At 33.4% G+C, this 15,885-nt stretch overlaps 1 protein-coding gene across 1 annotated transcript in view; it reads right to left on the minus strand.

Annotated features, from left to right (window-relative positions):
• The window catches only part of LOC124357947, a 142,103-nt gene that overhangs the window by 40,670 nt on the left and 85,548 nt on the right, over positions 1 to 15,885 (minus strand). The window contains 2 exon segments of the mRNA XM_046810096.1: positions 1,856 to 2,051; positions 8,925 to 9,060. Coding sequence (XP_046666052.1) covers positions 1,856 to 2,051; positions 8,925 to 9,060 — 332 coding nt within the window.

The following is a 15,885-nucleotide window of genomic DNA, read 5'->3' on the forward strand; positions in this document are numbered from 1 at the left end:
CTCATCATGACGACAGACAGTCTCATCATGGCGACAGACAGTCTCATCATGGCGACAGACAGTCTCATCATGGCGACAGACAGTCTCATCATGGCGACAGACAGTCTCATCATGACGACAGACAGTCTCATCATGACGACAGACAGTCTCATCATGACGACAGACAGTCTCATCATGACGACAGACAGTCTCATCATGACGACAGACAGTCTCATCATGACGACAGACAGTCTCATCATGACGACAGACAGTCTCATCCTGTCTTCCACTTGAGACTAACCAGACAATAAAAGACTGCAGAATTTAACAACAGCCTGCTTCTGAAAGCAAATTAAATCACAATGCTCGATGAAGAGAAAGCCACTGTACAGTACAAGATTAGTTTTTAGAGGTAAATATACCAGAAATTCCTGATGATAAAATGACATTGTTTACAGATTTCAGTTTATAGTCTTCTTGTCAAATTTATTATCTTTTTTATGAAATGAACATGGTTAAAAAATAAGATTAGAAAATTATGACAATTAGAACCGTTTGATAACAACAGTAAATATCATACTCAATCAGAATGAATACAAACACAGAAGAACACAAAATAGCTCTAAAAAAACTTTTTGTTTATACCGCCAAGTTGAACCACTTCCCAAGTTTGGCACCTTGGACACTTGACAAGTTCTGGTCAAGCACGCGACTCTGGGAGGTCATCTAGAGTTGGTAACGCTCCAGTTCTTCCCTTTGTTCTTTTTAAATCTTTTTCTTGGAATGTTTTCAAATCGTTCTTTCCGAATTATACTGAAATAAACACAGCAACATAGGTACTGCCTCAAAAACGTTAGTAGTGTTTCACCTAAAATTAAAAAGCTATTTATTAGGCTCGGGTAGAAATAATTTAGTTTCATATACTGGCTATAACTTCACATGTCTTTGCCTATTAATATCAATATCTAAATTAACTCAAGTTCAACCTTATCAATTGTCAACTTAATCAAAGTAAATATATGAGTGGTTCAGTATCTACATTAAACTAGCTAGTACATCAACAATTGCTTACCCAATAACAGCCTAGTGTAGCCATATGGACACAGTAGTGTGTACAGTGTTTACATCCTAGTGTGGTACTCTCACTTTAAAATCTGCGTTGTTAAGGGTTAAGTGGCTGGTTGTTAATTTACCTAAACGATAATATTTTATCCAATACCTCTGTGACCATTGAAATGGTGACAATATGTCAATAAACTGGGTTAAAAATGCTAAGTAATATATTAACATTGATATAGTTATTTTATTTCAATAATTCTTAATTTATTAAAATTTCTTTTATCAAGATGACTTAATTGATGTTCATCATATTTGAAGTTTCCTACGCTAGATTGCACTTTCTCTTTAATATAATTTTTACTGTATTTCATAGATATTTGATTTATATTAATTTGGTGTATTATTTGACATCTTTCATAATAATGAGTGTAGAATTTTTAGTAGAAATATTGTCTTCAGTGAAATAAAGTCGAGAAGTCCACAGAAATAGGTCAGTTTCTCTGCTGATACTGAAGGAAGAGATTAGTATTGAGAGAAGAAGTGAAAACAGTTTTCTTAACAGATAAAATTCCAAAACTACAAAAAGCAAATGTACTCTTGAGCAGTTTTGTAGATTCACCCAACCACTCAAAATTACATTAGATTGATCAATGAGTTTATATATTAAACAAAATTCTCAGGTTGATTAGAGCCTTTCCACACGTACTAAAATATGTTGATTCCCTGTGAAATTACCCTTATTTATGGAATTCAATTAACTATACATCATACAATACTTAGTGAGATAAGTTTGAAGAATCTAAGATATGATATTTACCTTAGCGCCGATCTCACGCCAGGGTAGCAGGTTAGAGTGGTGTTCGCAGGGACCCACAAACACCACAGGTGGCACGCTCAAGTCCAGTCCATGGATCAGTTTGTGAACTGCGCCCGTGCAGCCGTGGCCTGCAAAGATCACTACATCGTCTTCCGAGGCGTGCACTGCGTTGCGTATGATGTCCCTTGCCTCATGTCTGCAACCCAACATGGATGATCAGACACTTTTACACCTCGCTAGGAACATGAATATAATCATACGGGGAAAAAGGAGAAGGAAGGAACAATAGGAAGGGGGATGATAAGCACAATATTCATTCTGTTTAACTCACTCCCATAACTGGGATAGGTTGGCGCACTACAGACCCACGCAAAGCTCCAGAGAACTGTAGTGAAGATATCACTAAGAATCTACAGAACCACACAAATCTCCAGAGAACTGTATAGGAGATATCACTAAGAATCTACAGAACCACACAAAGCTCCAGAAAACTGTAGTGAAGATATCACTAAGAATCTACAGAACCACACAAAGCTCCAGAGAACTGTATAGGAGATATCACTAAGAATCTACAGAACCACACAAAGCTCCAGAGAACTGTAGTGAAGATATCACTAAGAATCTACAGAACCACACACAAAGCTCCAGAGAACTGTATAGGAGATATCACTAAGAATCTACAGAACCACACAAAGCTCCAGAGAACTGTAGTGAAGATATCACTAAGAATCTACAGAACCACACAAAGCTCCAGAGAACTGTAGTGAAGATATCACTAAGAATCTACAGAACCACACAAATCTCCAGAGAACTGTATAGGAGATATCACTAAGAATCTACAGACCCACACAAAGCTCCAGAGAAGTAGTGAAGATATCACTAAGAATCTACAGAACCACACAAAGCTCCAGAAAACTGTAGTGAAGATATCACTAAGAATCTGAGATGACAACATCATGCCAAATGATATATACAACAAAAAGACTGTTATCAGTATCAACAGTGTACATTCCAGATGGATCAATTCTCAAAGACTAGTTATACTGATGTACAAAACAATTAAGGTGAGCAAATCACCTGACTGAAAAAATAAACACATTGGTCTTTGCCTCTTTTTCCTGTCTAGAGCCTGCCGTTATTTTTCCTATCTAGACCTTGAAATTTCCATCAAGGTAGTATCATTCCAAGGAATAAGGTCATATCTGAAGAACAAATATAACTTTCTCCTTAGGCGAACATCAGAATTTAGCTAATTACTTTCGTCTGATCCAAAATCTTATAAAAATACCTAACTAAAATACCTACCTGATGCTGAAATATTTTGTTGTTGTATGTAGTGATAGTTGAAAATTAATTGGCTAAACAGAATTGGACTCCTTAGCATTTTTAGAAATAAGAATAGTTTTAACAAAAAAAAGTTGTCAGGGAAGCCAATAAGGCCAAAAACAAGTTTGATCAAAAGGGCTATAACAGAAGTAGGAACGGCATTCCATTGCCTTAAATTTATGCAATCAAGCACAAGTGCATTGGTCCATTGGAAGGAGAACCACATCTTAGACCTCGACCTTGAAGTCCTCACCAAACTAAAGCCACTTCCCAGAGACATGTGTATGGTAATACACTCATCTTTCCCTAATGTCAATGTTAGGAGCTGTAACTAAATACTCTGGCTTTATCAATATTACTGAACACATTAGAGAAACCCACTATGGTGCTACCACCTGCAGAGTTGTCTGAAGGCAACTCCAAAGAAAGGAGAAACCATGTCTCCAAGGCACTGGCAAATCTACTGAAACAGGTTGATATGTTGGTTGCCAAATTTGTTTTAATATCTGCTTAAATTTTACAAAAGGAATTTTCCTATCTCTGATCATACCAAGCTTCACTGTAGATCTCATCATATCTTCTCTATATACAATTTTGATTCTTATCACCTCAACATCTTAACTAAGAAATTGATTGAAGAATTACATATTCTTGGCTGATGATATATAGTGAGGGCAGTAGAAAAAATTTGCCGCTTTTAGTCTTTCACACCTTCAAACGATTATTTAAGAAATTTCAATCTAGTTGACACAAAGAATGTGTGTGCCAACCATGGATTATTCAATTTACAGGTAACCAACAAGAGATAGAAGAGAAAAAATCACTGTACAATGTCAATCCACTTGGATGATGTTGATGGAGATTGTGTGTGACATTCTGAACATTGTAGGATAAGGGAGAGATATCTAGCTGCCTGAGGTAGTATATCCAGCCTTCAGGTCCTAGAGACTAACTCACAAGAACACTATACCTAGCTGGAAATTCCTGATGGCACAACTAATATAACTAGGAACATTTCCATAAATCAAATCATGTTTACTGCTGTAAGTATTGACAATGTCGATTTGTCGCCAGATGGCCAAGTCAAAAGTACATGTGACAATGTACTATTCTACAAACTAAGTAAAATAAAAATCATACAGAGGTCCAACAGTAGCATTTACAGCAACATTATATAAGATTAGTGGTTTGAGACTGTTTTTCTAGTACTTTTTTTTAACCAGGCTGCATCAAAGAATGAGCATCCTAGTAAGAACAAGGCATTAACAATTGTAAAAAGCTTAAAGCTTGTAAAAAGATTGTAACAAAATTTATACAATTTTACAAAAGTCCCCACCAAATATAAAAATCATTAATAGTATAAAATTCTATAATAAATATAAAATTCTACAATAAATAAGTATAAAACTTTGCAATCAATATATAAAATTATACAAATACAATTACATACAAAAACCTACAACAGATTAGAAACATAAATGATTTGTAGTGAGAAATTCCTCAACTGAATAAAATGGAGATGTTAACAACCAATGGTAAAATTTGTGTTTAATGTTTTTACAGGGTATTTAAGAATGAGATGCTCCAATTTATTGTAAATCTTAAGTGAAAGGACTGAGGGACTATTGATTGACTTCCCCAATCTGTGAAAATTAATTATTGTTTTATTTTTATTATGGGTTATAATCATATTTGATTGTAGAAAAAGACAAGGGCAAGGTGTAGGAACAGGCCGATTTAGAAACTACACGCTCCTCCTAACTCACCATCCATCATGAGTTAACCGTTCTTGAGTTGCATTGGGCCAACAAAGATTCACAAGAGCTAAATGAGTTTCAAGATGACAATGGGAAACCAGCAGCAGAACAATTACAAAAGAAACCAAATGCCATACCTGACAGATTATATGTTTAACAAAGATTATGACAACCAAATAGAAAAACATGGAAATTAGTGGTGGAACTCATAAAGCTAAAAGTTTGTATAAATGTGTGAAAAATTTCACATTCCTTTATAAGATAAAGGATAGAAGAGCCCTAATCCAGATTCAGAAGTATTAATTGTGGTGTAGCTGACCATTATATCTGAAAATTTCAAAATTCTCTGTCAACCTATGTACAACTAACAAGGTATTTAAAGCCAGTATAATAATGGTAATTCTCAACTTGAATTTATACAAGCTGCAAATTAAAATTTACATTATATTAAAATATCCAACAATGTAAATTCCAACTAACCTAAACCATAAGAATACATTGGTCAAAATAACTAATTTGTTTGATTGTATTCCGGATTAACTGATCCAGAATTGGAAACAGCTATGAACTTGTCCGCTGCCAACAAACAAACGTTGCAGTAAATGCGGAGTAAAGTGTGGCTAAAGTCATCTAAAGAACCTTGCTCTGACACTAAACTTCATTGTTATTACATACATTGTTCTGTGTTGCCTTCAGGTTTACTGTCAACCTTGTATCTCAGACATCTCTTTCACAAGTGATCTGTTCACTCTGATATTAATTCTTTTGTTTAACAAGTGCAACTGTCATTGAGGAAAATCACTCTGCTTCACAATTGCTTTATACTTGACACAATTTAAAAGGGCTCGGATAGGAATTGAAAAACTAAACATATGAAAATGCGCTTTCCTTTTAAAGCAGGAAATTAATTTTCACTACACAGAAAATTATGTAAAAATTTCACATTTATTTTGATTTTCTTTGGCGGTAACTTTGTCTTTGATATCTGTATTTAGTACTGACCAAGCACTACATATTTAATATTTACTTAAAAGTATATTTTTGGTAAAACTTTTAATTTTCTTAACTGGATATTTTCTTACTTTGTGCTCAATAGGAGTTTTCTCGCAACTTCTGAGATCAGTGGATTATAGTCTTGGGGATTTACAAAATAAGGTTAGACCTATATGTTAACCAGGGACACTAAGAACTTCTATGCAAAATTTCAGTACAATCGGTCCAGTAGTTTTTTTGTGATTTAAGTAACACACACACACAAACACAAAGATAGAAACCAACAGGTTTTAAACATATTATTTTTAATCTTAAATTTTTTTTCAATCTGAATGTCTTATTATGTATTAATTAATTATTTTCCTTGTAGGCTGAGAATGCCAATAAATTACAGGAATGAAATTTTATCAATGTTTCAATTAATCCCAATTGGGTTGTTGGATGAGAACATCCTGAATGAAATAATATCGTAGTCAGACTTAAAATTTTAGCTACAAAACAATTTACACTTACATAATGTAGTTTAAAACTGTTTACTTTAAATAATTATGTCACTTGTATAATAACACCTGTAGAGCCCCAGACGCAGTGATGCAAGCTGGTCGATGGAAGACAAAACAGCACAGCAAGTTTTAAGTGCCGTGTTTACCAAACGAACAGAGTGTTCAACTGTTTATGACTTTCAGTGCTGTAAACCGCACTTGTGTTCCGAGCCCAGTGAGCTCCAAGTATTTCGAGCCAACTTGAACATAAATCTTTACAGTACCCAAGGTCAGATGTACGGAACATATGTTTAGACTTGCGGAACACATGTTTGGACTTGCATTACGTTCTAATACCTTCGTGTTACCTGGCTTTACACTTGTTGTAAACTCAATCACCATCTGAACTGACAAGTAGTTCAAAGAAGGAAAAACCATTTAAAATTGAATATTCCAAAATGTTCACCCAAGAAAGAAGAATCTTTATTAGCCATTAAATAATTTTTACAAATTACAAGGTTTCGTCAGAATAAATCTAAATTTCCTAAATCTATTCGTATGTTATTTACTAGAACAATGTTAATAATTTAACATTTAAAAATAAAATCTTATGTTTTTACAAGACATATACTCTTCAATTGTATAATATACGTTTCACTTAAGCCACTTACATACAACTTTATCAAACCCAATATTTGGTAACAATCTAATTGAAACTGGTAACATATTAAATAATTTCAATTGTTGGTATTAGTAACTTTTCACTGCTTTCAGGGAGCATGGTTATCTGACTTTACCCTGCCTCTATATCTTGGATGTAGCTCTGCATTGCCGATTCCAATGTGACAGCTACAGGATGCAACATTATAAAACACTGGCATTCGAATAACTTCCTTCACAAACTGGTGTCAGATTAATTAAAAAATGTCAACAACCCTGAGAGCTTAAAAAATGTCAACAACCCAACCCTGTATAAAGCTCGATTAAATGACCTTGTAGTGTCTGAAGTGTTTTACTCTGTAGATGAGTTCATGTTACGCCGCTGGGACCACTAATTTTTGTAACTAAGTACAGATATTAAATGTCAACAACCCAACCCTGTATAAAGCTCGATTAAATGACCTTGTAGTGTCTGAAGTGTTTTACTCTGTAGATGAGTTCATGTTACGCCGCTGGGACCACTAATTTTTGTAACTAAGTACAGATATTAAATGTCAACAACCCAACCCTGTATAAAGCTCGATTAAATGACCTTGTAGTGTCTGAAGTGTTTTACTCTGTAGATGAGTTCATGTTACGCCGCTGGGACCACTAATTTTTGTAACTAAGTACAGATATTAAATGTCAACAACCCAACCCTGTATAAAGGCTCGATTAAATGACCTTGTAGTGTCTGAAGTGTTTTACTCTGTAGATGAGTTCATGTTACGCCGCTGGGACCACTAATTTTTGTAACTAAGTACAGATATTAAATGTCAACAACCCAACCCTGTATAAGGCTCGATTAAATGACCTTGTAGTGTCTGAAGTGTTTTACTCTGTAGATGAGTTCATGTTACGCCGCTGGGGACCACTAATTTTTGTAACTAAGTACAGATATTAAATGTCAACAACCCAACCCTGTATAAAGCTCGATTAAATGACCTTGTAGTGTCTGAAGTGTTTTACTCTGTAGATGAGTTCATGTTACGCCGCTGGGACCACTAATTTTTGTAACTAAGTACAGATATTAAATGTCAACAACCCAACCCTGTATAAAGCTCGATTAAATGACCTTGTAGTGTCTGAAGTGTTTTACTCTGTAGATGAGTTCATGTTACGCCGCTGGGACCACTAATTTTTGTAACTAAGTACAGATATTAAATGTCAACAACCCAACCCTGTATAAAGCTCGATTAAATGACCTTGTAGTGTCTGAAGTGTTTTACTCTGTAGATGAGTTCATGTTACGCCGCTGGGACCACTAATTTTTGTAACTAAGTACAGATATTAAATGTCAACAACCCAACCCTGTATAAAGCTCGATTAAATGACCTTGTAGTGTCTGAAGTGTTTTACTCTGTAGATGAGTTCATGTTACGCCGCTGGGACCACTAATTTTTGTAACTAAGTACAGATATTAAATGTCAACAACCCAACCCTGTATAAAGCTCGATTAAATGATGTAGTGTCTGAAGTGTTTTACTCTGTAGATGAGTTCATGTTATACCACTAATTTTTGTAAAGTACCGATACTGAAGCCATGTATGAATGAGAGGGAGAATGTAATTTAATGTATGCGTGCGAGCAGTGAATGAATCTTAGAATAGCAAACTGCAAGCTTCTTAGCTTTATTTATTGGCTAATTTATTTATAATTAATTTATTTGCAAATGCAATGTAAAATTGTTTGAAAGCAATAAAAATGTGATTGATTGAAAAGATTTTTCATGGAACTACAATAATTACCCCTGAGACTTACATCGTAACTTAAATAGCTGGGTTCACACAGAGACAAGCCTGTAAAGATTACCTGTAGAGGGTGGACTGTAGGGATGTGATAGTGGTGGTGGTGTGGGTGTTGCCGTAGAGGGGTAACACTTCCCGAGTTATGTAGTCCTCTATGAACTGGAGAGAACGGCCGGACGCAGTGTAGTCGCAGTACACAACTGGAACATACAGTACCAACTTATGAGCTTTTAATGATAAAAAATGTTTCCTCCCCTTTACAAAGGGAGGTGTGGGGGTAACTTTAAATTTTCAAATTCCAACCCCTACATTGTGACATATAATTTTAATGGCCTATTTAATAGAAACACAATAACACGAATAAAAAATATCTAACTGATATTTTACATAACTGTTAACGTTGCTAGCAAAAGTTATGAGCAAATAAAATAACCTTACATCTGAGGGTGTAAATTAAATCCTGATATGCCTAGATATATTCCAAATGGATTGAGATATCAATGCAATGCACAATCTTCACCAAACTTGTTATTGGACTAGGCATTTTTCAAGCAAAATTTTTTTTTTTTTTTTTTTTTTTTTTTTTTTTTTTTTTTTAGGAGAAGCCGATCTCCTTTTATGCCTTATTCTGCCCGTCCTCATGGGCCACTGGCAAACACAAACAAGGTCTCTTAGTGTCATGTTTCCTTGTGGTAAACTGGTATATGGTCTAAATAACATGTTTCCTTGTGGTAGACTGGTATATGGTCTAAATAACATGTTTCCTTGTGGTAGACTGGTATATGGTCTAATAACATGTTTTCTTGTGGTAAACTGGTATATGGTCTAAATAACATGTTTCCTTGTGGTAGACTGGTATATGGTCTAAATAACACGTTTCCTTGTGGTAGACTGGTATATGGTCTAATAACATGTTTTCTTGTGGTAAACTGGTATATGGTCTAAATAACATGTTTCCTTGTGGTAGACTGGTATATGGTCTAATAACATGTTTCCTTGTGGTAGACTGGTATATGGTCTAAATAACATGTTTCCTTGTGGTAGACTGGTATATGGTCTAAATAACATAGTTTCATTGTGGTAAACTGGTATATGGTCTAATAACATGTTTTCTTGTGGTAAACTGGTATATGGTCTAATAACATGTTTCCTTGTGGTAGACTGGTATATGGTCTAAATAACATGTTTCCTTGAGGTAGACTGGTATATGGTCTAAATAACATGTTTCCTTGTGGTAGACTGGTATATGGTCTAAATAACATGTGTAGGTGGTAAACTGGTATATGGTCTAAATAACATGTTTCCTTGAGGTAGACTGGTATATGGTCTAAATAACATAGTGTAGGTGGTAAACTGGTATATGGTCTAAATAACATGTTTCTTGTGGTAAACTGGTATATGGTCTAATAACATGTTTTCTTGTGGTAAACTGGTATATGGTCTAAATAACATGTTTCCTTGTGGTAGACTGGTATATGGTCTAAATAACATGTTTCCTTGTGGTAGACTGGTATATGGTCTAAATAACATAGTGTAGTGGTAAACTGATATATGGTGATTTTGACCTGTACTGAGTACATGTTTGCTCGTGGTCCTATGTAAGCACATAATTTTCTAATGCATGTAATAGGTTGTATTTTAAGCATTAAAACATAAGAAAATAAAAGTAGTAGTAGCAGTTTTTATAATGTCACGTTTATCTGTATTGTATCAATGTATTCTTGAAAAAAAGATACATGATTAAAGACTGATTTCACTGATAAGTCTTAAATTATTGTAATGCAAATAAGTGCATTTTAATTATTTCTACTTTTACAAATACATTACTTTTAAAGGTTTTTGCAGAATATTTTTGTTTTAGAATTTTGAGTGATCTATATGGATTGGCATGGAGAGAGCGGAAATAAGATTCTACCGGTTGGCAGCACTGTAGCGACAGGTCAGTTAGCGGTCAGGCGAAGCTGAGATCATAAACTGTGGAGATGTACAGTCGCTGAGTCAACTCACTAGAGTACACAAGACAGTTCATGACTCAGACATCCGCACAACTTGCTGATTATTCTGGCTGAGGAAACTAGAACTAGCCTTACAACATACAGTCTGTACATTCTATTACACAATTTATAAAGTAGGACACAAACCAATGCCAATGATAATAAAAGCTAATAAAATATTGTTTCACTTTTAAGCAAATAAAATTAATCTGTTTCAGGCAATATTTTTAGTTCAGATGGGATAACTCTTTTTACTGTAGTCCAACTAAACTTTGAATATATATAAATAAATAACAATTTTGGGAACATGAACGCAACATTTCAAAAACTCAAATAACTTTTTAAAACTAGTTATTGTTTTTAGACGGTTTGTCTTTTGAGACAATGAACAGTGATGGTCAAACTGTCTACACCCAATTCATCCATGATCATAATTACCTCTCCATTCAATGGTTAACCTTTATAAGAAAAACTTTTAAGATATATAAATTCCTGTGGATTATTTAATTAGTATTTTTTTCCAACAAATGACAGGGTACAAATTCAAATTAGCAAATGTTTGTTATTTCTCTGCAAAAATAAGAGGTTGTTCTTTAAATTTCAATTTACCAGAGACAAAAGTGAACAAACAGAGCAAGAGGAAGAGCCCACATAACATGAGCTGACAGTTCAGATACAAAATACTATGGTCAGTCAGGACTTGCACCTTCTATCTCTATCTGTACACTGCACTATGAATCTGACACCTTAGACCACTGAATACAGATCTACAGAATCAATTTGCTCATTACATTAGTACACACTTATTACACAGCAGACAAAAATTATAAGCGAGCCGAAAATTTTGACTGGTAATTTTTACCAGTTTTTAAATGATAAAATAAATCTTTATTTTACTTCCTGATACCGCCACAAGAACAAGCAGTGTTCTCTGGTCAGTAGATTAAAGGAGAGTGACACCCATATTTGAGATGTTTTGAAGGCAGAAGAACTGCAACACTGTAATCACAGCTGTTACTGCACAGTGCACAACCATAACTATTGTTTCCGTGGACCGAGGTCAAGGCAGTGACCCTCCCCAAGGTCGCCCATTATGGGGTAACCACTCTCATTATTGTTACACTCTACTGCAGTTCCTCTCCCTTCTGTTATGTGCTTAAAAAAAGCTAGTAAAAAATTCATTATCAGAGATTTCATAATTGGTTGAATTTTTTCATTAATACTCTTCCACAATGTCTAATGTAAAATACACAACAAGAACATAAATACTAAGACATTTAAGGACTACAGTCTGAAACTTATAAGGCCTGCTGCACTCATTACATTTTTAGTACTTATATTTTGACCATCTTATGTTTTAGGACACTTTCTAAGGTAGATGAGTACTTACCTAATCACTGAAATCTAAAATGGAGTGAAAACTAATGGTTACTCCTTACAGAATTTACACACTATAAATGTAAATAAATTGAAAATAATGAACAATGTTTAAACAGAACAGTTGATTAAATTTGACATGCTCTTTCAATTAATATTTCACAACTTTAGAGATCAAAATGGGATTTCGCTACTTTAAAGACCAGCTTTTGGGGTTGAGCTCGGAGGGATTTTCGAAATAAGAATAGGCCTATATTCATACCAGGGACCGTAAGAATGTTCATGTAAAATTCCAGTACAATCAACTGAAGAGTTTACGCATGAAAGGTAAACAAATAAACAAAGGCATTTTTGCATTTATAATATTATTAAGATTACTTAAGTCATTGAAATCAATACAATTGAACTATTTTTTTAAGAGAATAAAATACAATAAACAACACAGATATGTTATTTAAAAATACAATCATCAATATCTTAAATAGATGGCTATTCATCATTCTCTTTGAAATGGAAATCCATGAAGATTGGTGATTCAGAGTCCCTTCTAGTCAGCAGCATCAGAGTTCAATGACATTATATGTTATATACATTTGAACTTGATAACTCCATCATAAATAAATCAAAATCTTCATTTAGTTGAATTTTTTCACATTGTCTTGACAGTCAATGTTAAATTCACCTCTCCAACCCGAATTGTATGTTATGAGCACCTTGATAGTAGAATATCCCACTGCTTGGAACAGTATACTAACTCGTTCTAGCTATGTAAGCCTATAAGATAAAGCATTTCATTAAATCGAAGTTCAGCAGTTGCACTCGTACACCAACCAACAATTTCCACGCAAATGTTCACGATGTGATGAGAATCTCCCCACTTCTCTCAATTGGCTATAAATTTCCTGTTTACTGTCTTGCTACATACATGTTTTGAGATTTGCTATTATACATGGTTGTGATTGTTATACAATACCTACAGTGTTCAAGTTCAGTAACCTCTGGGCCCTCTGTAACTCAAAGTATTCGATAATTCGAATTTATTTTCTTTCCTTTCAAGCTCGAGTTCAAGGTTGCCAACTATTGCCGATACCGATTGTAAAATGGGTAAACAATTAAGAGTAATTAATTATCCCAATACAGAGTGGTTTATTGACTGATACTGTATATTATGTAACAGTAATTAATGTAAATCCAGATAAGCACAAGTCATGCAACTAATAACTCTTCTCTTGCTCAGATAAAACCCTTGAACTTTGCCAAGAGAACTAAGAACATTCGTTTCTTAGAACTTGAAAATTAAAAACAATGTAAACTTTCAAACGGGTTACAATAATAGGATACAAATGTTAAAAACTATTAAAATTGGAAAAAAAAAACATTTAAGTTCTGGCTTGCACATTGTTGATTTTATACACAGTATCCAGCATTAAATGTGTCATTTTGCTATACTGTCATTACTGCTATTTATTATATACATATTTTGAGAAATATTAATAAATGCAAAGTATAATATACAATATAAAAATATGTAGCTTACAAAAATAAACTGGGCAAAATTAGAAACACATAAAATAAATTTTCTCACTCATATTTCTCTTTGGTGAAATTATATCCTTGTAAAATATAATTGATACGTAGTTTTATTTTCAATTAATAACAATTTATAACTGATAAAACCACTGGTAAATTAGATGAAACAAGATAATAAACTAAATTTTTTCAAGGTACAATTTTATTTTAAAGACCGTTTCAGGTAAGCCTGTTGTCAGACAGGTTTTCTTATGAAGTATATCAAGATTTTAGCAATAATTATGAGAGTGGAGGAGTAAGCTTGGGAACTAAGTTTTCTCATTTCATTCGCCCAGACATGAGTTGCTCATAGATACAGCATAATAATATATTTTATATCTAAAATGTTCTTAAATCAGTATAACATTTTACTGATACCAACATTCTATGTTAAGTTAGTATGTCTCCTTAAGTAAAGTTTGCTTCATTGTACTTGGATACCTTACCAATATGTATCTATTTCCAGTTGGTGTTGTATCATTTATTAAACTGGGGTGGTAAAAAACTTAGGTGTTTCAAACATATTATTGAAAGTTTCAGAGTTCTTATAATTCTCTCCTATAATTTTCTTCTATGATTTTTTTTCTTTAAACGCTTTTTAAAATACCATTTTTACAGTGTTATGTATAACATGTTGTAAATATAAAACTTGTTAGATGGTTTTTATGGTTATTGTTTGTTTACAAGACCTCTACTAGTAATTAGAATAACAGCAATAACAATAACACTCTAGAAAGCTGGAGGTGCTCAGGCCATGGTGACATATTCTTTTGTATATAAATACATTCATAAATCATAAATAAATGCATATAAATCATATACATTTTTAACATAATTTTAATTATATACAGTGCTTTGGTTATTGTTACAAATTGAAATTTTAATGTTGTGTTGTTTAGCATAATAATTTATTAATTAACTTACGGCTGTAATTTAACAACAATTCATGATGTATAAAATATAAACATCAATTCTTGTTTTCTAATTAAAAGACACATGTTTTGGTATATTGATTAAAAGGGAAAGATTCAATTCTCTCTGGTTTATACCCTCCAGTCAAACCAGCACTGGGTACAGCAAAATCCAATGTGTCACTTAAATCTAGACAATCCAATGGATGTCCAATTTAGATCAATGTTTGTATTTGAAAGGAATAAAAGGTTTAGCTCCGTATTATAACCACAATGTCTTCACTTGTCTTTTTACGATAAACATTGTCTTCACCAATCTCAGCTGCCAAAGCAATAAGTTTTGAAGAACCACAAGATTTTAACAGCTGAGATTGAAATATTAATTAGTATTCTACCACATGTCATAACTATGATAATTGTCTGTGTTTTTGTTTGTGCAGTGTGTCACAAAATTATGTCACACTATTATTGATTATAGCTACTCTATTATTGATCGAAGGTCTATGAACACATCTTATAAACCGAATTGTTTTTAGCGTTGAGGCTACCATTGACTTATCTGGAAATGTACATCGTCATAATGTTCGTATTTTGAATATTTAAAGCAACAAATCAGAGCTGCGATTGAATCAATTACTGCAGAAATTCTGATCAAAGTATGGGAGGAGATTCATGATGCTCATGTCGAGCTCAGATAAACTGACGTCAAACTGTTTAAAGTATACTCTATAATCCTATGTTAATCTTATTCTTGTGCTGTATATAAGTTATTTACAAGTGTGACATGACTTTGTGCACACACACTGTATTATGCTTGTTTTTTTCATACTGTATTCTTATTGTTTTTAGTCGTCCTAATGAAGATACTTAAATATATCTAAAGTTAGCCTCTACATATGTCATTTTTTATATAAATAATTTGAATAATTAATTCTATAAATACTTAGGTGTGTTTGTTCAGGTAAAAATACTTGTTTTTCCAACATTTACGACCAGCATATTTACGACTGTTTGTTATAGACAAAACATGCTGTATCATAGACATTGTGATTTACAGCCAATATTATCAAGTAATGAACTTGAAAACATTAAAATCCTGCTATAATGAAACGATTGTGAATTTTATAGCATACGAACAATGATAAACTTTTAACACTTTAGAGTTTATTTTTTA

The sequence above is a fragment of the Homalodisca vitripennis genome, chromosome 3 (genome assembly GCF_021130785.1).
Source record: "Homalodisca vitripennis isolate AUS2020 chromosome 3, UT_GWSS_2.1, whole genome shotgun sequence".
Classification (NCBI taxonomy): domain Eukaryota; kingdom Metazoa; phylum Arthropoda; class Insecta; order Hemiptera; family Cicadellidae; genus Homalodisca; species Homalodisca vitripennis.